A 22070-nucleotide genomic window follows, 5' to 3' on the forward strand; every position below is an offset into this window, starting at 1 on the left:
CCCTTAAGAGGCTTTCTCCACACCAGGGAGAAAGCCTTGCATTACGGTGTGTAGTTACAGACAGAAGAACAGGAAGTGAGGATTTCTCAGAAGAAATAAGGACATTTAGGGCCCTTTCACACGGGTGGACAAACGGTCCGTTTTTTACAAGTCCGTAAACGGACTTGTAATGCTTCCCTATGGGATTGCAGACGTTAGCGGACTGAGCATCCGCTAACGTCCGCAAACATCCGCCTCCGCAAACATCCGCTTTTTCAGATGGAAGAAAACCCTATTTTTCTTCCTTCTGGCAGAACGGATCGGATGAATACGGACATACGGTCCATATTCATCCGATTCCCCATAGGGGAGAGCGGAGGAAAGACAGGGCGGTCTCTGCACAGTGTGCGGGGACCGCCCTGTCCGCCGACAGCTCAGCGGGATTTACAGCTGCTCCCCGCTGAGCAGACGGACACACACAGGGCGGATCAATACGGATCCGCTCCGTGTGAAAGGGCCCTAAAACGCAAAATGGAAGGATGAGGTAAGTGAAGGAGGACTGCATCAAGGTAAAGGAAGCTATTTAGGAAAAAATGTTTTACCTTTACAACCCCTTTAATGAATTATATTTTATTTCCTTTCGAAGTATCAAATTACACAATTTGAATATTGCGTTTATCCTTTTCTGATCATGTTTTATTGTGAATTCAATATCATCCATCTTTGTATCGTTATGTTATTATTGCACAATAAGAAGTTAGTAAACAAAAAAAAAACAAAAAAACATGTATGTGTGCTGCAGCACTTAAAACAAGCCAAACAAAAACTTACAATTATGGCCGCTGTTCCAAACACAAGGCTGCGGCGGCCTAATGTAAGCACATAGACCCCTCCCAGCGCGTTTCGTGTCCACGCACATTATCAAGGTATACGCCTCCAACTGACGTCAGTGACTAATCCCTTAAACAGCCAGCACTAACGGCGGAAATTGGACAAAAATGTTAACTGAAAATTTTCAAGCGACCAAATGAAGGGCCGCATAACCGGAAATACCAATATCGCCATTTTGAAATAGGTCTGATGCATTACTAAACAGAGGCTGGGTAAAAAACTCGAAAATTACAACCCAAAGTCCGGAAATAGCAGCACTGTCATATTAATGGAGAACACAAGTTTCGGGCAAAGAATGTGGACGAAATGGATGATATAAAAGAATCCATCCGAAGTGGCTAAGTTTGCCTGCTCAGTTTTATTTTTTGTTACCTTAAAGTGGAGTTCCACCCATTTTTTTATGTTTGTCTGTGCTGCATGCCCTAATCTCATAGTGTTCAGAATGGACAATTTTTATTTGTTTTGTTGCTTGTAAATACCTTTATTTTGTAGTCCTTCATTACTTCCTCCTCCTTATTAGCCTAGGCTATTAAGTCACAAGGCTATTCGCAAGGGTTTCTGGGATAGGCATCATGTATCCCAGTAGTCCTTGCAAATAGCCTATTTGCATAGAGAAAGGGCGGCAACTTCCTCTGACACTCCCGTTGCTATGGAAACCTGACTGAAACATATTACATCGCTTGTGCAGCACTGAGCATGTGCGAGATCTGCAAGGCTGAAATCCAGGAAGTCATACAGTCTGGCTTCATGATACCCACACTTAAGATGGCCACAGTCTATTTCTAGATTATAAACTAACTAAATGCTCTAACAACCTAACAAAACGGACCTTAGTTTACAGACTAACTTTACTAGACTACATTAAGCTTGTGTATTACAGGGGTATTTATATTTAAAAAGTGATTGTGGGTGGAACTCCCCTTTAAGGCCCCTTTCACACTGGGGCGGGAGGTGCGGTGTCGGTAAAAGCGCCGCTAATTTTAGCGGCGCTTTACCGTCGGAATTGCGGAAGTATTCGGCCGCTAGCAGTGCGTTTTTACCCCCTGCTAGAAGCCGAAAAAGAGTTAATGCCGCCCGCAATGTGCCTCTGCAGAGGCGCATTGCCGGTGGGAAAAGCCGCGGTCTCCCATTGATTTCAATGGGAAGGAGCAGTGGAGGAGCGGTAAACACTCTGCTTCTTCACCGCTTCAAAGATACGGCTAGCAGACTTTTGGAGCGGTCCTGCTAGCGCAGCACTTCAGTGAGAAAGCCGCTGTTTCAGATCAGTTTGCAGGCGCTATTTTTAGGCCTTAGAGCCCTTTCACACTGAGGGAGTATTGCAGGCGCTATAGAGTTAAAAAAAGCGCCTGCAATCCGCCCTCAAACAGTTGCTCCATTGTCTCCAGTGTGAAAGCCCTCAGGACGGAAAAAAAAAGTCTTTGGAGCGGTGCGTTTACCGCTCCTCCCCATTGATTTGAACGGGACAGCGCGGCTATACCACCCGCAATGCGCTGCTTCAGCAGCGCATTGCGGGCGGTTTTAACCCTTTCTCGACCGCTATCGGGGGTTAAAAGCGCTCCGCTGGGGGCCGAAATGCGCCGCAAATCCGCCCATAGCGTCGGTGGTAAAAAGAGAGGCATTTTACCGCCGACGCTATGGGCGGCTCAGTGTGAAAGGGGTCTTCGTTCCACTTTAAATGGTTGCATCTAGGTGATCCTAAAGCGATACTCTGCTTATAATTATTCTGAGAGTCTTCTTTAATAAGAAGGAGGAATGTTACTTTAACAGCAGCTTCAGGAGGTTTGCCTGTTCCGTGTACGCATTGCAGGAAAGACAGGAGGAAATACCACTGACAGTTTCTGGAGCTTGCTTAAAACTAACTGTTCTTCCAAAATAAAGCAGAGGGAAAAGGGGGGGGGGGGGGCAGCAATTCACTGCTGGAAACGGCCCTTACCTCATATCTTCCAGAAGATCGCATTCCGCCTGGTGCTTGGCTTGCAGCTTTGTCATCTGTTCGGCCTGAATGTTCTTCAGCTCTTGTGTAACTTTCACCTGAAACAAATGGGAGAATGCAGATTATTAAAAACGTGTCCCCATGGCTTTCACTCCTCATCGAGACACAGGAGCTGACACTCTTCTCCTTCAGAGAGACAACAAAAGCATGCACCATACAAATACTGGCTGTGACACTAACCAAGGGAAGAAACAGCTCAACACCAAGGAAGAGATCAAGAAAAAGGACACTACAGAATGTAAGAAATATTAATATAACTGATGACGCATGATAAACCTAATTACATCCGGGTCGTATGACTACCACTAGACTAAGAGATATATATGCATTACAAGTCACATGACTATTACTAAACTGATAATAATATTATTAATAATAATAATACATGTCGTATGACCACTACTAGATAGATTAAGAAACACTTCAATACAGGTCATATGACTAGGACTTAACCAATCTAGACATAATTTAATATAGATCCTATTACTACCACTAGATTGGTATCGGAACATTTTAAAACTCAGCAAACGTGTGTGTGGGAACAGTATAGAACGTATTGGAGTCTGCACAGCATTGCAACTGCCATTAGTGTGTCGCAGACAGAATGCAGTCTCCTGCATTGCTTGCATCCCAGCCCCAGGTCCATATAGGAGGTGCAAAGCTTCTGTTTTGGGGTTCGAGGAAGTAAACACTGAACCACATTTGCGCTGATGTTATTGCACCGAGCCTGGGCCCCAGAGTCGAACCACCGAGCCTGGGCCCAGAGTCGAGCCACCGAGCCTGGGCCCAGAGTCGAGCCACCGAGCTTGGGCCCCAGAGTCGAGCCAACGAGCCTGGGCCCAGAGTCGAGCCAACGAGCCTGGGCCCCAGAGTCGAGCCAACGAGCCTGGGCCCCAGAGTCGAGCCAACGAGCCTGGGCCCCAGAGTCGAGCCAACGAGCCTGGGCCCCAGAGTCGAGCCAACGAGCCTGGGCCCAGAGTCGAGCCAACGAGCCTGGGCCCCAGAGTCGAGCCAACGAGCCTGGGCCCAGAGTCGAGCCAACGAGCCTGGGCCCCAGAGTCGAGCCAACGAGCCTGGGCCCCAGAGTCGAGCCAACGAGCCTGGGCCCAGAGTCGAGCCAACGAGCCTGGGCCCCAGAGTCGAGCCAACGAGCCTGGGCCCCAGAGTCGAGCCAACGAGCCTGGGCCCCAGAGTCGAGCCAACGAGCCTGGGCCCCAGAGTCGAGCCAACGAGCCTGGGCCCCAGAGTCGAGCCAACGAGCCTGGGCCCCAGAGTCGAGCCAACGAGCCTGGGCCCCAGAGTCGAGCCAACGAGCCTGGGCCCCAGAGTCGAGCCACCGAGCCTGGGCCCCAGAGTCGAGCCACCGAGCCTGGGCCCCAGAGTCGAGCCACCGAGCCTGGGCCCCAGAGTCGAGCCACCGAGCCTGGGCCCCAGAGTCGAGCCACCGAGCCTGGGCCCCAGAGTCGAGCCACCGAGCCTGGGCCCCAGAGTCGAGCCACCGAGCCTGGGCCCCAGAGTCGAGCCACCGAGCCTGGGCCCCAGAGTCGAGCCACCGAGCCTGGGCCCCAGAGTCGAGCCACCGAGCCTGGGCCCCAGAGTCGAGCCACCGAGCCTGGGCCCCAGAGTCGAGCCACCGAGCCTGGGCCCCAGAGTCGAGCCACCGAGCCTGGGCCCCAGAGTCGAGCCACCGAGCCTGGGCCCCAGAGTCGAGCCACCGAGCCTGGGCCCCAGAGTCGAGCCACCGAGCCTGGGCCCCAGAGTCGAGCCACCGAGCCTGGGCCCCAGAGTCGAGCCAAAGAGCCAAGCGCAATCAAGCCACAAAGCGATCTGACAACTGGGCTAATAAGCACTCACAATTGGTGGTGCACTGTAATGAAAATTCTGGTGCCGAAACCGAAATTGACAGTTTAAAAAATATATATATATTTTTTTAGAAATTGTATTATATTCGACTTTTTAATAAATATCATGAATTTAAATGAATATGAATTTATTGTCGGCACCTTTCAAAGCAGTGTTAAAAATTCCTGCTTGTTACATTTTTGGGGCATGGTTGGTCATTTAAAAAATAAATAAAATAAAAAAAACGGACCAAAAATGCACCTCCCCATTGCAAAGGAATTGATAATGCAGCCGGAGCATGAAAAAAAAAAAATCACCCGTGTTGCGTTTTTGAGTCACACGACCTATGAAAACACAACATAAGCAGCTAAAATCACAGTAAAATCGCGGTAAAATCACAGGATGTTTTCGGCAGCCATTATCGGCACCATGTGAAAACCCCATTTCCAGCTGATAATTTTCGGCGGCCGGAAAATTTTTGGTGCATCACAACTCATAATGAAGGTGTTGTCAGAATAACAAAACAAGAACGTTAAAAAAAATGTCATTATTACTCCAGTTTTTTTTTTATATATAGTTTTACTTTTTATCAGCAGTCCAAATTGTCATTTATCAGACCTGAGCTCAGGCAGGAGAGAGGACAGCCTCTGTGGGGGGCCTTACAACCTGACAATATTTAATACTAAAGTCTGCAGACATGTAATGCACAGAAAAAGATTTCAGTGCCGAGATAAGCAAGGAAGAGACAGAAAGATTCCTAACGGAGGGCCAGATTCTGGTAGTTTCTGCGGCAGCGTCGCGTAAGCTATTTACACTACGCCGCCCCAACTTACAGGAGCAAGTGCTGTATTCCCCAAACACTTGCTCCGTAGTTTGCGGCGGCGTAGTGTAATTGGCCCGGCGTATCCCCGCGTAATTCCAAGGGGCGGCTTGTATTTAAATTAAGCGCGCCCCCGTGCCGATCGAACTGCGCATGCGCCGGGCTTAAAATAGCCCAGTGCGCATGCTCCAGTTCTCGACGGAAAACGTCAATGACGCTGACGTGTGCGTCATTGACGTAAGGTCGTATTCAAGAACGACTTAGGAAAACGACGTACCCGACGGGAAAAGACGACGCGGACCCGACGCCATACTTAACATGGCGGACTGGCGTAAGGTTACCCCTCATATAGCAGGGGTAACCTTACTCTTACGCAAACGACATAAGCGACGGCTACGCGATGCAAATTCGTTCGGGAATCGGCGTATCAGGCTCATTTGCATAAACAAATGAGACCTGAACGTAAACGCCACCTAGCGGCCGGCATTGCATTACATCTAAGATCCGACGGTGTAAGTGCCTTACACCTGTCGGATCTTGGCCGTATCTATGCGAAAATGATTCTAAGAATCACTCGCATAGATACCCCGGGCTCAGAAACAGAGATACGACGGTGTTTCCCGAGTTACACCGTCGTAACTCTTCTGAGAATCTGGCCCAGAATGGTTAAAAAAGCGATTATGTACGGCTGATTATTAGGCAACCGTAGTACAAATGACTGTAATCAGCTTTAATCCTTAATAAAGCAGAGACACTGCAAAGTATAGGTACAATGAATTCTACATTTTCTCCGACTTCAATTCAGTGCGTGTTTGTTACCGAGTCTGTGGCACTAAAGCATAGAAACCATAGACAGCCAATCAACTAGCATTTTCAGATGGAGGCAGTTCCTGCAGTCCTCAAATGTGTTTTAAACACTGTTTATTTTGCATGTAGCCAGAAAAGTGCAGGAAGGTGGATCTGCCATTTAAATCTTGCTCTGGCGCACACTCTCTGCCCTTGAGCCAAATGTTTGAGCACCTGGGAAATGTGCCAAAATACTTTAAAAAAGGTAAAAGGCGAGTGTGATTCAGAAGTGCAACAAGCGAAGGCGCTCTAATCCCTCTTATCTCTGGGATCAAGCGGAGAGCCGATGTTTTGCAAGACTTCACAGCAAAAAAAGGAGAATGTCGTCAACGTACCTCACCCCGGCTGATGTCATTGCATGCAGGAGGATCAAAGAACGACGACCACTGCAGTGCTAATAACACACACAGGGAGGGATGTGAACGAATGAGACACTTCAATCGCCCAGGATCATTTGATGGATCTCTATAAGGAGAAGGGTTTAAAGAGAACCTGTCTAATACATAGGCTGCTCCTGCCATTCCACTGAAGACAATACTGGTTAGTGCTGGTCGTCTGGCTCAAACAAACAATGCCACCAAAGAATTCTGTAACCAGTCAAATATGAACTCTAGATTTAATCGTTTAGGATCAGCATAACAGATAGGAGGATAGACCTTCCAGAGATAGAAGGATAGATAGACCTTCCAGACATAGGACGATAGACCTTCCAGACATAGGACGATAGACCTTCCAGACATAGGACGATAGACCTTCCAGACATAGGACGATAGACCTTCCAGACATAGGACGATAGACCTTCCAGACATAGGACGATAGACCTTCCAGAGATAGGAGGATAGATAGACCTTCCAGAGATAGGAGGATAGATAGACCTTCCAGAGATAGGAGGATAGATAGACCTTCCAGAGATAGGACGATAGACCTTCCAGAGATAGGACGATAGACCTTCCAGAGATAGGACGATAGACCTTCCAGACATAGGACGATAGACCTTCCAGACATAGGACGATAGACCTTCCAGACATAGGACGATAGACCTTCCAGACATAGGACGATAGACCTTCCAAACATAGGATAGATAGACCTTCCAGAGATAGGAGGATAGATAGACCTTCCAGAGATAGGAGGATAGATAGACCTTCCAGACATAGGACGATAGACCTTCCAGAGATAAGACGATAGACCTTCCAGAGATAAGACAATAGACCTTCCAGAGATAGAAGGATAGACCTTCCAGACATAGGACGATAGACCTTCCAGACATAGGAGGATAGACCTTCCAGACATAGGAGGATAGACCTTCCAGACATAGGAGGATAGACCTTCCAGACATAGGAGGATAGACCTTCCAGACATAGGAGGATAGACCTTCCAGACATAGGAGGATAGACCTTCCAGACATAGGAGGATAGACCTTCCAGACATAGGAGGATAGACCTTCCAGACATAGGAGGATAGACCTTCCAGACATAGGAGGATAGACCTTCCAGACATAGGAGGATAGACCTTCCAGACATAGGAGGATAGACCTTCCAGACATAGGAGGATAGACCTTCCAGACATAGGAGGATAGACCTTCCAGACATAGGAGGATAGACCTTCCAGACATAGGAGGATAGACCTTCCAGACATAGGACGATAGACCTTCCAGACATAGGACGATAGACCTTCCAGACATAGGACGATAGACCTTCCAGACATAGGACGATAGACCTTCCAGACATAGGACGATAGACCTTCCAGACATAGGACGATAGACCTTCCAGACATAGGACGATAGACCTTCCAGACATAGGACGATAGACCTTCCAGACATAGGACGATAGACCTTCCAGACATAGGACGATAGACCTTCCAGACATAGGACGATAGACCTTCCAGACATAGGACGATAGACCTTCCAGACATAGGACGATAGACCTTCCAGACATAGGACGATAGACCTTCCAGACATAGGACGATAGACCTTCCAGACATAGGACGATAGACCTTCCAGACATAGGACGATAGACCTTCCAGACATAGGACGATAGACCTTCCAGACATAGGACGATAGACCTTCCAGACATAGGACGATAGACCTTCCAGACATAGGACGATAGACCTTCCAGACATAGGACGATAGACCTTCCAGACATAGGACGATAGACCTTCCAGACATAGGACGATAGACCTTCCAGACATAGGACGGTAGACCTTCCAGAGATAGGAGGATAGACCTTCCAGAGATAGGAGGATAGACCTTCCAGAGATAGGAGGATAGACCTTCCAGAGATAGGAGGATAGACCTTCCAGAGATAGGACGAGAGACCTTCCAGACATAGGACGAGAGACCTTCCAGACATAGGACGATAGACCTTCCAGACATAGGAGGATAGACCTTCCAGACATAGGAGGATAGACCTTCCAGAGATAGGAGGATAGACCTTCCAGAGATAGGAGGATAGACCTTCCAGAGATAGGAGGATAGACCTTCCAGAGATAGGAGGATAGACCTTCCAGAGATAGGAGGATAAACCTTCCAGAGATAGGAGGATAGACCTTCCAGAGGTAGGAGGATAGACCTTCCAGAGGTAGGAGGATAGACCTTCCAGAGGTAGGAGGATAGACCTTCCAGAGATAGGAGGATAGACCTTCTAGAACACAGGTGTCAAATACAAGTCTCGCGGGCCGAATTTGGCCCTCCAGGCCATTTCATGTGGCCCTCGCACCTCTCCTGCAGCTGCAGGAGAGCTCCAGCCCTTCTCAGGTCCTCCTCCAGATCCTTACTTTCTGCTTTCAAGCAATGCATCCAGCTTCTTCCCAGCATCGCTGCACTGTGATGTAAGGGAGAGTGGGGGACTCAACTTCTGATGGTGACATCTAATGTAAAGGGGAGGGGATGTGCTGGACATCTAATCTTACAGATACAACCGGCCCTTTTGAGGGCAATCCTAATGCTGATGCTGCCCACCATGAAACTGAGTTTGACACCCCTGTTCTAGAAGGTTGGCAATTTTCTTTAATGACAGATTGGTCGGTCTACCCAAACAAAATATATGAAATTCGTGATATTCCCTCTGCATGCTGTCACTACTGACCTCTCATTCTGGAAATGCTAGCTGCCTGGCTGCCATGTTAATTAGACTTCAATATTTTTTTACTCTCTGGCCATAATAAGCATGCGATCAGTGAAGTAAAAACGTTGTGGACTATGCCTTTAATGAGCAAACAGCATCTTTTGCAATGATCGGCGTTTGTGCGGCTCCCTGCAAATCTTCTCCAACCTCCTGCTGACGTCACCCAGGTACAAAGGCCATGGACACGCCACCGTCTTACGTACTCAGAAGATACGGAGGCAGCACATGGTATTAAATAATGTATTAAAGGGAACCTGTACGGCAAAAATAAAATAAAAATTGGGCACCATTTCTGAATAGCTGGTCAAAATGCTAACTGCCTGGCTGTCCAGCTATCATTACAAGCTTCTGACCTGGAAAAAGCACACAGTGAAGGTTATAGTGGTTGTACACCCTTAAGGCTGGCTTCACACCTATGCGAATTGGATGTGGGTTTCTTCGCATCCAATTCGCATGATAGGAGATTGTGACCTCTCTATGGAGCCGGTTCACATCTCCATTGCGGCTGTGGAGCGGCTTGCACAGGAACGCAGGTAAATGTTACAAACATCATGTAAAGTTCCAGAAGATCCGCTCTATATTATCCTTAGCCACAGAAGTTACATGTAAGCAGCACATAGCTGCGGGTGATGTTCAGGAGCTTTCAGAGACACGTGGGATTTATGTAATAGAGTATCCGTGAGTCACAGATCCCCCCCCCCCCCCCCCCGCATACACACACACGGTGCTGACTGTGCAGACTGCAGTGAGGAGGGGCGCGCACTGTGCACGCTGTCAGTGTCACACGCTGAACCAGACCTGCAGGTAGGGGCGGCACAATGACAGAGCCGGGAAAGTCACAGCTAAAAATATACAAATTGCCATGGCTACAAAGTGTCCACGCCTCTGTCCCTGGAAATGTCTTCAAAAGACAACACAATTCAAAAAAATAAAATAAATTGTTCCCCAAAAAAGTGCGCTTCTAAGACCGCTGCGCAAATACGGTGTGACAGAAAGTATTGCAATGACCGCTATTTTATTCTCTAGGGTGGTAGAATAAAAAATATATATAATGTTTGGGGGTTCTAATTAGAGGGAAGGAGATGGCAGTGAAAACACTGGGGAAGATTAGAATTGGTGGTTTACTTGTCTGTCATGCCAACGGCCACCACAAGATGGCGCCAGATCACAGAAGGAAGCTTAGGCCTGCAGAAGGCCGCAAAGCCGCGGCCTCAATTACACGGCGGGGGAAGGTGGGGCGCACGGAGACACAGGATGGGTGTCTCCATGCGCACCCACCTCCCCCGTCGTGCGATCGCATCGGGCCGGTGCTGGCTGGTAATTGAAGCCTTCTGCAGGCCTAAGCTTCCTTCCCCGGGAGCCAGGTCGCTAATTCCAGTCGCAATTGTGACCGGGCGCCCGGATTTTGTCGAACCCTGCTTTACAGGCATGAACTTTAATGACATCCCAGTCTTAGTCCGTAGGGTTCAATATTGAGTTGGCCCACCCTTTACAGCTATAACAGCTTCAACTCTTCTGGGAAGGCCGTCCACAAGGTTTAGGAGTGTGTCTATGGGAATGTTTGACCATTCTTCCAGAAGAGCATTTGTGAGGTCAGGCACTGATATTGGAGAAAAAGGCCTGGCTCACAGTCTCCGCTCTAATTCATCCCAAAGGTGTTCCATCGGGTTGAGGTCAGGACTCTGTGCAGGTCAGTCAAGTTCCTCCACCCCAAACTCGCTCATCCATGTCTTTATGGACCTTGCTTTGTGCACTGGTGCGCAGTCATGTTGGAACCGAATGGAGCCATCCCGAAACTGTTCTTACAAAGTTGGGAGCATGAAATTGTCCAAAATGTCTTGGTATGCTGACACCTTAGGAGTTCCCTTCACTGGAAATAGGGGGCCAAGCCCAACCCCTGAAAAACAACCCCACACCATAATCCCCCCTCCACCAAATGATTTGGACCAGTGCACAAAGCAAGGTCCATAAAAGACACGGATGAGAGAATTTGGGGTGGAGAACTTGACTGGCCTGCACAGAATCCTGACCTCAACCCAATAGAACACCTTTGGGATGAATTAGAGCGGAGACTGCGAGCCAGGCCTTCTCGTCCAACATCAGTGCCTGACCTCACAATTGAGCGTCTGGAAGAATGGTCAAATATTCCCATAGACACACTCCTAAACCTTGTGGACGGCCTTCCCAGAAGAGGTGAAGCTGTTATAGCTGTAAAGGGAGGGCCAACTCAATACTGAACCCTACAGACTAAAGACTGGGTGCCATTAAAGTTCATGTGTGTGTAAAGGCAGGTGTCCCAATACTTTTGGAAATATAGGGTACCTTCGTAGGAGATCCAGTTTCACCGTTCAAGCAGCCTGCTTTGGCATGCCTTGTGTTTGAAAATAACCTTTCTCTCCCTAGGGATCCCGGGATGGATCAGAGGGGTCCGAATGCTCAACGCCGCCACGTGGTGGTGATAGATTGTTGGTTTGCAATCGCTCTTCACAAAATCACACGTTGCTCCATGTAGGCCACCTAACCCAAAGCTAAACGACGCAACGAAAAGTTGTGCCGCAACATACCCTCGAAATGATCCCATCATATCACTGGTAAAAGGAAAATCATTATCGGAACATTGTAGCTCAGCCGCCTGTTTTTACCACCGCCCATCTGAAAAAGCCCTAAAACTATAGATTTCCGTGGGCACAAGTGTAATGAAAAAAAAAAAAAGAAGAAGGAAAAGAACCTTCAGCGATTTTCCAGCAGGCTGGCCCCCAGTAGAAGATTCCACCTACCTTACGGGTCTCCAGCCAGAACATATCTAATGAGACACGCAGAGAACAACAGCCTGCCAATCCTCTCACACACACTGCCGATCTCCTAGCAGACCATCGCAATGAAGAACACACAAGCAGCAAAGACATATGTTCCCAATGCTTGGAAGTGCAGAAGTCTTCTATAAGAAATCCGCACAATAGAAGCCATTGTACAAAAGATGAACAACAAATAAAAAAAAATCCAAAATATAATATTCTCTTTCATGAATAGGAGAAGTTCCTTAAAAAAGAAACTGATGAGTTCTACTTCTTGTGAATCCCCATTCCCCCGAATGAAAGGACGAGATGTCATCTCTGACGGGCCGTATAATAGTCACTTTCCAGAGATGAAATCATTTTCTTATTTCTACATTTACATGCCGGCGCATTTTACACTCACCGGACACTATATTGGCTACGCCTGTTCAATCGCTCGGTAACACAATCTGCTAATCAGCCAATCACATGGCAGCAACTCAAATACATTTTATTTTGGTGCAGCGTCGCAGGACCGCGGAATTGTCAGTAAAAGTAACGCAGTGCAGTATCGCAAAAAATGGCCTGGTCAGGAAAAGGGGGGTAAATCTATCGGAGGTCAAGTGGTTACTGAAACATCACAAACTTTAAAAAATAAATAAATAAATATGCATATTCGAATACATGGACCCTTGTTTACAACTTTATGTTACAGGTAAGCCTATATTAACCACTAGCCGACCAGCCGCCGCAGTTATACGCATTGCAGCCATTAGGGGCGCGTGCCACCTGGTGGGCACCCGCGATCGCTCGTTACAGAGCGTGAACCGGGAGCACACAGCTCCCGGTCCTGTCAGGGGGAGAAATGCCTGACCAATGTATGAACAGCGATCTGTCATTTCCCCTAGTTAGGCCCACCCCCCCCCTTCAGTTAGAACACACTATAGGGAACATAATTAACCCCTTTTCTCGCCCCCTAGTGTTAACCCCTTCACTGCCAGTGGCATTTTTACAGTAACCAATGCATTTTTATAGCACTGATCGCTATAAAAATGTCAATGGTCCCAAAAATGTGTCAAAAGTGGCCGCAATAAGGTCGCAGTACCGATAAAAATCCCAGATCGCCGCCATTACTAGTATAAAAAAAATAAAAATTAAAAGAACCAAAAAAAAATAAAACATTTTTACTTACCAGAACTGCCGGTTGCTACGCGGATCTTCCTAATCTGCCTCTACCTAGTCCGCGGCAGGTCCTCTTCCTCGTCTTCTGGGGAATGGGGCGCGCTGCCTTCTGAGAACTGTGTGTATCCCAGAAAGCAGCCGCCCATTCACAAAAGAGCCGCAAGACTCGCACATGCGCAGTAGGAAAACGGGCAGTGAAGCCCCAAGGTTCCACTGTCTGTTTCCCTCAGTAAGAATGGCGGCACTGGGAGCTGCCAGGATCGTGGGATCGGCCATTGGGGGGGCCGACATCGCGGGCGCCTAGGACAGGTAAGTGTCCTTATTAAAAGTCAGCAGTTACAGTGTTTGAAGCTTTAGGGGTAACCTGTAGCTAACAAGGATATCTCCTAACTCTGCACGGTTTAGGAGAAATCCCTGTATTTGCATGTGCCGACGTCATGCGGCACATGCGCACTTAAGCCAACTGAAGCAATGGCATCATGTTCAGTTGTACTGTGCCGTTCCTGCGCGCATGTGCCAAAGTGACGTCAGTGCGGCTCTGGCCAATCACAGCGTCGGAAAATTGTGCAAGATAAAAAAGTTGCAATGACCGCCATTTTATTCCCTAGGGTGTCTGCTAAAAAAAAAAAAACACATACATAATGTTTGGGGGTTCTGAGTAATTTTCTAGCAAAAAAATTATGATTTTTAAATGTAGGAGAGAAGTGCCAGAATAGGCCTGGTATGGAAGTGGTTAAAGGGTCACTAAAGGGATTTTTTTTTTTTTTTTTTAGCTAAATAGCTTCCTTTACCTTACTGCAGTCCTGGTTTCATGTCCTCATTGTTTGTTTTTGCTCTGATGTTGCTGTAATTCTTCTCTGTTCTGGACACTTCCTGGTTGTCTGTTTCCTGATCACCACAGTACTGGGAGATTCTAGTTTCGTTTTCCAAACCAATACTGCTCTATGGGTCTGTCTAGCACAGAGGCATCAAATAACATGCAAAAACTAAGCTAGATGCATAAACGAAACTGAAACTATGAGGTACATTATATGATTGATTTTTATCTATTTTTAATCGTTTTTAAAAGGAATCAGTTAACTATTATGTCTCTATACCCTGTAAACAGTAATTTCAGCTAAAGAAAAAAAAATTCCTTTAGTGACCCTTTAAGGAACATATAGGTATATTTCGTTATACTTTAAGGATTCCTTAAAGTATAACTAAAGCTAAAACTTTTTTTCAGTTTTGAGTGGAGAGGGATTAGAACCTCTGTGAGGTTTTTATTTCTGCCGGTGCCCCCGTCAGGGACATTTACCCTCTCCATTTGTCCTTTTTACCATTATCATTGAAAGCAAAAGTAAAAGAAAAACCCAAATCTTTAAGTTGTCCTCAGAAAAGTAATAGTGGGGAAATGTTCCAATGGGGACACTAGTTCTCCTGACCCAAGTTGTGGGGATTTCCTCTCACTTCCTGTTTTGGCTATGGGACAGGAAGTGAGGGGAAATCTCTGCAATGGAACGCAGATGGCGAAAACAAATCTGATAGGTGTAACTAGCTCTATCCAAAAAAAAAAAAAAAAATTATCGAACAGATATAACAAAACACCTTCAATGGTACAATATTTACCAGATCCAAAGAAGGAAAAACAAGTTCATGATTATAGCTTACTGTACATACACTTTAAGGGGGGTGTTGGAAGTGAGTCACGCTATTACTCAAGGATGTTATTTGTCCACTCTGAGCAAATTAAGACCTACTGAGGATAAAACTCGTCACTGACAATGCACAAAACAAGAAGGATCACTGCGCCTGACAGGAAGAAGAACAGATACCGAGAATTACACCCGGCATACAGAACAAGGGAAGTGGTACTGTGTAGAGCCCATTACATACAGAAGAAGAACAGATACCGAGAATTACACCCGGCATACAGAACAAGGGAAGTGGTACTGTGCAGAGCCCATTACATACAGAAGAAGAACAGATACCGAGAATTACACCCGGCATACAGGACAAGGGAAGTGGTACTGTGCAGGGCCCATTACATACAGAAGAACAGATACTGAGAATTACACCCGGCATACAGAACAAGGGAAGTGGTACTGTGCAGAGCCCATTACATACAGAAGAACAGATACCGAGAATTACACCCGGCATACAGGACAAGGGAAGTGGTACTGTGCAGAGCCCATTACATACAGAAGAACAGATACTGAGAATTACACCCGGCATACAGAAACAAGGGAAGTGGTACTGTGCAGGGCCCATTACATACAGAAGAAGAACAGATACCGAGAATTACACCCGGCATACAGGACAAGGGAAGTGGTACTGTGCAGAGCCCATTACATACAGAAGAACAGATACCGAGAATTACACCCGGCATACAGGACAAGGGAAGTGGTACTGTGCAGAGCCCATTACATACAGAAGAAGAACAGATACCGAGAATTACACCCGGCATACAGAACAAGGGAAGTGGTACTGTGCAGGGCCCATTACATACAGAATAAGAACAGATACCGAGAATTACACCCGGCATACAGAACAAGGGAAGTGGTACTGTGCAGAGCCCATTACATACAGAAGAAGAACAGATACCAAGAATTACACCCGGCATACAGAAACAAGGGAAGTGGTACTGTGCAGAGCCCATTACATACAGAAGAACAGATACCGAGAATTACACCCGGCATACAGGACAAGGGAAGTGGTACTGTGCAGAGCCCATTACATACAGGAGAAGAACAGATACCGAGAATTACACCCGGCATACAGGACAAATGAAGTGGTACTGTGCAGAGCCCATTACATACAGGAGAAGAACAGATACCGAGAATTACACCCGGCATACAGAACAATGGAAGTGGTACTGTGCAGAGCCCATAACATACAGAAGAACAGATACCGAGAATTACACCCGGCATACAGGACAAGGGAAGTGGTACTGTGCAGAGCCCAATACATACAGAAGAAGAACAGATACCAAGAATTACACCCGGCATACAGGACAAGGGAAGTGGTACTGTGCAGAGCCCATTACATACAGAAGAACAGATACCGAGAATTACACCCGGCATACAGAACAATGGAAGTGGTACTGTGCAGAGCCCATTACATACAGAAGAACAGATACCGAGAATTACACCCGGCATACAGGACAAGGGAAGTGGTACTGTGCAGAGCCCATTACATACAGAAGAAGAACAGATACCGAGAATTACACCCGGCATACAGAAACAAGGGAAGTGGTACTGTGCAGAGCCCAATACATACAGAAGAAGAACAGATACCGAGAATTACACCCGGCATACAGGACAAGGGAAGTGGTACTGTGCCGAGCCCATTACATACAGAAGAACAGATACTGAGAATTACACCCGGCATACAGAACAAGGGAAGTGGTACTGTGCAGGGCCCATTACATACAGAAGAACAGATACCGAGAATTACACCCGGCATACAGAACAAGGGAAGTGGTACTGTGCAGGGCCCATTACATACAGAAGAACAGATACTGAGAATTACACCCGGCATACAGAACAAGGAAAGTGGTACTGTGCAGGGCCCATTACATACAGAAGAACAGATACTGAGAATTACACCCGGCATACAGAACAAGGGAAGTGGTACTGTGCAGGGCCCATTACATACAGAAGAACAGATACTGAGAATTACACCCGGCATACAGAACAAGGAAAGTGGTACTGTGCAGGGCCCATTACATACAGAAGAACAGATACCGAGAATTACACCCGGCATACAGAACAAGGGAAGTGGTACTGTGCAGGGCCCATTACATACAGAAGAACAGATACTGAGAATTACACCCGGCATACAGAACAAGGAAAGTGGTACTGTGCAGGGCCCATTACATACAGAAGAACAGATACTGAGAATTACACCCGGCATACAGAACAAGGAAAGTGGTACTGTGCAGGGCCCATTACATACAGAAGAACAGATACTGAGAATTACACCCGGCATACAGAACAAGGGAAGTGGTACTGTGCAGGGCCCATTACATACAGAAGAACAGATACTGAGAATTACACCCGGCATACAGAACAAGGAAAGTGGTACTGTGCAGGGCCCATTACATACAGAAGAACAGATACTGAGAATTACACCCGGCATACAGAACAAGGGAAGTGGTACTGTGCGGGGCCCATTACATACAGAATAAGAACAGACACTGAGAATTACACCCGGCATACAGAACAAGGGAAGTGGTACTGTGCCGAGCCCATTACATACAGAACAAGAACAGATACCGAGAATTACACCCGGCATACAGAACAAGGGAAGTGGTACTGTGCCGAGCCCATTACATACAGAAGAAGAACAGAAGCATACAGGACAAGAAAAAATAAATGAGAATGAGATCCATGGAGTGGTACTGTGAAGTCAAATAAACAAATACAGTACTTTGAAAAAGTATTCATACCCCTTTAAATTCTCCACATTTTGTCATGTTACAACCAAAAAAAGTATTTTTTGGGGATTTAATGTGATAAACCAACACAAAGTGGCCCATAATTGTAAAGTGGAAGGAAAACGATAATGCCGCGTACAGACGATCGTTTTATGCGATGTAAAAAACTACGTTTTTAAAAACGTAAATTTAATTGACAGTGTGTGGGTGAAAACGTCGTTTTATGTCTTCTGAAAAACGACCAAAAAAAATTGAAGCATGCTTCAATTTTATGTGCCGTTTTTCAAAACGTCGTTTTTTACTTCACAGAAATTGACTGTGTGTAGCAAAAAACAACGTTTAAAACGACGTTTTTACACCCGCGTGGCGTGGATTTGTATTCAGCCCCCTGATGCCCCTCTGATGCCCCCAACTAAAATCTAGTGGAACCAATTGCCTTCAGAAGTCTCCTAATTAGTAAATAGAGTCCACCTGTGTGTAATATAATCTCAGTATAAATACAGCTGTGTTATGGCCCGTACACACAATCCAAAAAACGTACGAAAACGGTCATCCGAGGAAGAATCGTACGATGTTTGGATCGTGTGTACACTACTTTCGAAAGCCGATCACGACAGTTCATCCAATATTATTCCATCAGACAAGCGGAAAAATTTCCCTCGTACGATACCAGATCGTACAATTTTCGTTTAGTCAGTATAGTTGTAGTCCAAAAATACATTACATTACAACACATGACATCACTTCCGATTATTTTTTTTTCTGTCGTACGGGAATTTTCGTGACTTTAGTAACCAAATTTAGTATTCCAATTCCACTTGCGACTATTAAGCGAAAATAGTCATACGATCTGTCGTACAATATTCGGATCGTGTGTATGGGCCATTAGTGAACAAACGGCATCATGAAGGCCAAGGAACACACCAAACAAGTCAGAGATAAAAGTTGTGGAGAAGTATATAGCAGGGTACGATTATAAAAAAAAAAAAAAAAACATCCCAAGCTTTGAATATATCAAGGAGCTCTGTTCTTTCCATTTTTGGATGATGGATTGAGTATGGCACAACTGGCCGTCCACCTAAACTGACAGGCCGGGCAAGGAGAGCATTCATCAGAGAAGCAGCCAAGAGGCCCATGGTAACTCTGGAGGAGCTGCAGAGATCCACAGCTCAGGTGGGAGAATCTGTCCACAGGACAACTATTAGTCGTGCTCTCCACAAATCTTCCCTTTATGGAGGAGTGACAAGAAGAAAGTCATTGTTGAAAGAAAGCTATAAAAAGTTCCATTTGCAGTTTGCGAGAAATTGGTGGATTCGGCAAACATGTGGAAGAAGATGCTCTGGTCAGATGAGACCAAAATTGAACTTTTTAGCCTAAAAGCAAAACACTAAGGCCTAGTACACACGAGAGGATTTATCCGCGGATACGGTCCACCGAACCGTATCCGCGGATAAATCCTCTCGAGGATTTCCACGGATTTGGATCCGATGGAGTGTACTCACCATCGGATCGAAATCCGCGCCGAAATCCCCTCGCGATGACCTGTCGCGCCGTCGCCGCGATGATGACGCGGCGACGTGCGCGACGCTGTCATAAAAGGAATTCCACGCATGCGTTGAATCATTACGACGCATGCGGGGGATCCCTTCGGACGGATCGATCCAGTGAGTCTGTACAGACCACCGGATCGATCCGCGGGAGCCAATTCAAGCGGATAGATTTGTAGACATGTCTACAAATTTTTATCTGCTGGAATTGGGAAATTTACGCGGATAAAAGATACGCAGGAATGTACACACCATAGAATCTATCCGCTGAAACAGATCCGCTGAGATTTTTCAGCGGATGGATTCTATCGTGTGTACGGGGCCTATGTGTGGCAGGAAAACAAACACTGCACATCACCCTAAACACACCATCCCCACCGTGAAACATGGTGGTGGCAGCATCATGTTGTGGGGATGCTTTTCTTTAGCGGGGACAGGGAAGCTGGTCAGAGTTGATGGGAAGATGGATGGAGCCAAATACAGGGCAATCTTAGAAGAAAACCTGTTAGAGTCTACAAAAGACTTGAGACTGGGGCGGAGGTTCGACTTCCAGCAGGACAACGACCCTAAACATACAGCCAGAGCTACAATGGAATGGTTTAGATCAAAACATATTCATGTGTTAGAATGACCCAGTCAAAGTCCAGACCTAAATCACATTGAGAATCTGTGGCAAGACTTGAAAATCGCTGCTCACAGACACTCTCCATCCAATCTGACAGAGCTTGAGATATTTTGCAAATGCAACATGTCCCTCTCTAGATGTGCAAAGCTGGTAGAGACATCCCCAAAAAGACTTGCAGCTGTAATTGCAGAGAAAGGAGGTTCTACAAAGTATTGACTCCGGGGGGCTGAATGTAAATGTACCCCACACTTTTCACATATTTTTTTGGAAAAAAATTTAAAAATCCATTTTCCACTTCACAATTATGTGCCACTTTGTGTTGGTCCATCACATAAAATCCCCAAAAAATACATTTACATTTTTGGCTGCAACATGACAAAATGTAGAAAATTTCAAGGCGCTGTAAAAATGGACAGAAACCCCCAGATTACATTGAGCACATGGGGTATTGGCAGCGAGCCTTTACACACACACACACACACACACACACAGAATACAGTACTGAGAATGGAATCCACATACAGAAGAAAGGAAGTGGTCTGTTTCTATATACAGGAATAGAGGCAGATACCAGGAAATAGAACGGGGAATAGTGTTAAATATTTCATCACATACTTAACATGAGACCAGGTGTTCAGGGGGCACAAGACCTGTACGCTTCCCCTGAATATGAAACAAGGGCAGCGCAGCCAACAGCCCACCGCTGAGCGCCCAGGACAAGCCCACGGCCCACCGCTGGGCGCCCAGGACAAGCCCACGGCCCACCGCTGGGCGCCCAGGACAAGCCCACGACCCACCGCTGGGCGCCCGGGACAAGCCCACGGCCCACCGCTGGGCGCCCGGGACAAGCCCACGGCCCACCGCTGGGCGCCCGGGACAAGCCCACGGCCCACCGCTGGGCGCCCGGGACAAGCCCACGGCCCACCGCTGAGCACCGGGGACAAGCCCACGGCCCACCGCTGGGCGCCCAGGACAAGCCCACGGCCCACCGCTGGGCGCCCAGGACAAGCCCACGGCCCACCGCTGAGCACCGGGGACAAGCCCACGGCCCACCGCCCGGGACAAGCCATCGGCCCACCGCTGACCGCCCAGGACAAGCCAACGGCCCACCGCTGACCCTCCAACGGCTGCCTCTGGCCATCCAGGCGAAGCCGGCAACCCCCCTGCTGACCATCCAGAATGAGTGACCTGCCCCCTCTGACCATGCAGAATAACAAACCAGCCCGAACTGACTATACAGTACAGAATCCCCCATCCAGAAGAAGAAAAGCCCCTCCAATAACCATCCAGAAAGAGTACCCCCATGCACAAGCAATCCAGAACCACCCCCAATACTGAACCAATGACCGCCCGGGACAAGCCAACGGCCCACCGCTGACCGCCCGGGACAAGCCAATGCCCCACCGCTGACCGCCCGGGACAAGCCAACGCCCCACCGCTGACCCCCCAACGGCTGCCTCTGGCCATCCAGGCGAAGCCGGCAACCCCCCTGCTGATCATCCAGAATGAGTGACCTGCCCCCTCTGACCATGCAGAATAACAAACCAGCCCGAACTGACTATACAGTACAGAATCCCCCATCCAGAAGAAGAAAAGCCCCTCCAATAACCATCCAGAATGAGTACCCCCATGCACAAGCAATCCAGAACCCCCCCAATACTGAACTTCTGCCGAAAATAAAAAAAAGCAGCAGACCTGCAAACTGCAATCTCTTCCATATGACACAAGCTACCTCCAAGTCCTATCCCTGATCTCATCACTATTTATAGGAATATAAACCTTTATCACTGCACCTATCTATACAAACACACCTCCTCCTCCTCCCAGATCTCACAAACTGCACTTCAGTCACGACTGCCGATACAGAACGCAGGATGGGGCCCCGCACACTACACCGGTACCAGCTACTTAACCCCTGAGCTACCAGGAGCCCTGCAATGTCATCTGCAGAAATGAGATCAGTGTTAACCGTTATGCCGCGCACAGACGGTCACACAAATGTTGTCGGAAATTGCGAACGTCAAGAACGCGG

General features: G+C 47.3%; 1 protein-coding gene across 1 annotated transcript in view; it reads right to left on the reverse strand.

Annotated features, from left to right (window-relative positions):
• Positions 1-22070, reverse strand: part of FCHSD2 (FCH and double SH3 domains 2) — a 382474-nt gene that overhangs the window by 277835 nt on the left and 82569 nt on the right. Inside the window, exon 4 of the mRNA XM_040339308.1 lies at positions 2804-2901. Coding sequence (XP_040195242.1) covers positions 2804-2901 — 98 coding nt within the window. The remainder of the gene's footprint in view (positions 1-2803; positions 2902-22070) is intronic.

The sequence above is a fragment of the Rana temporaria genome, chromosome 2 (assembly GCF_905171775.1).
Source record: "Rana temporaria chromosome 2, aRanTem1.1, whole genome shotgun sequence".
NCBI classification, from domain to species: Eukaryota; Metazoa; Chordata; class Amphibia; order Anura; family Ranidae; genus Rana; species Rana temporaria.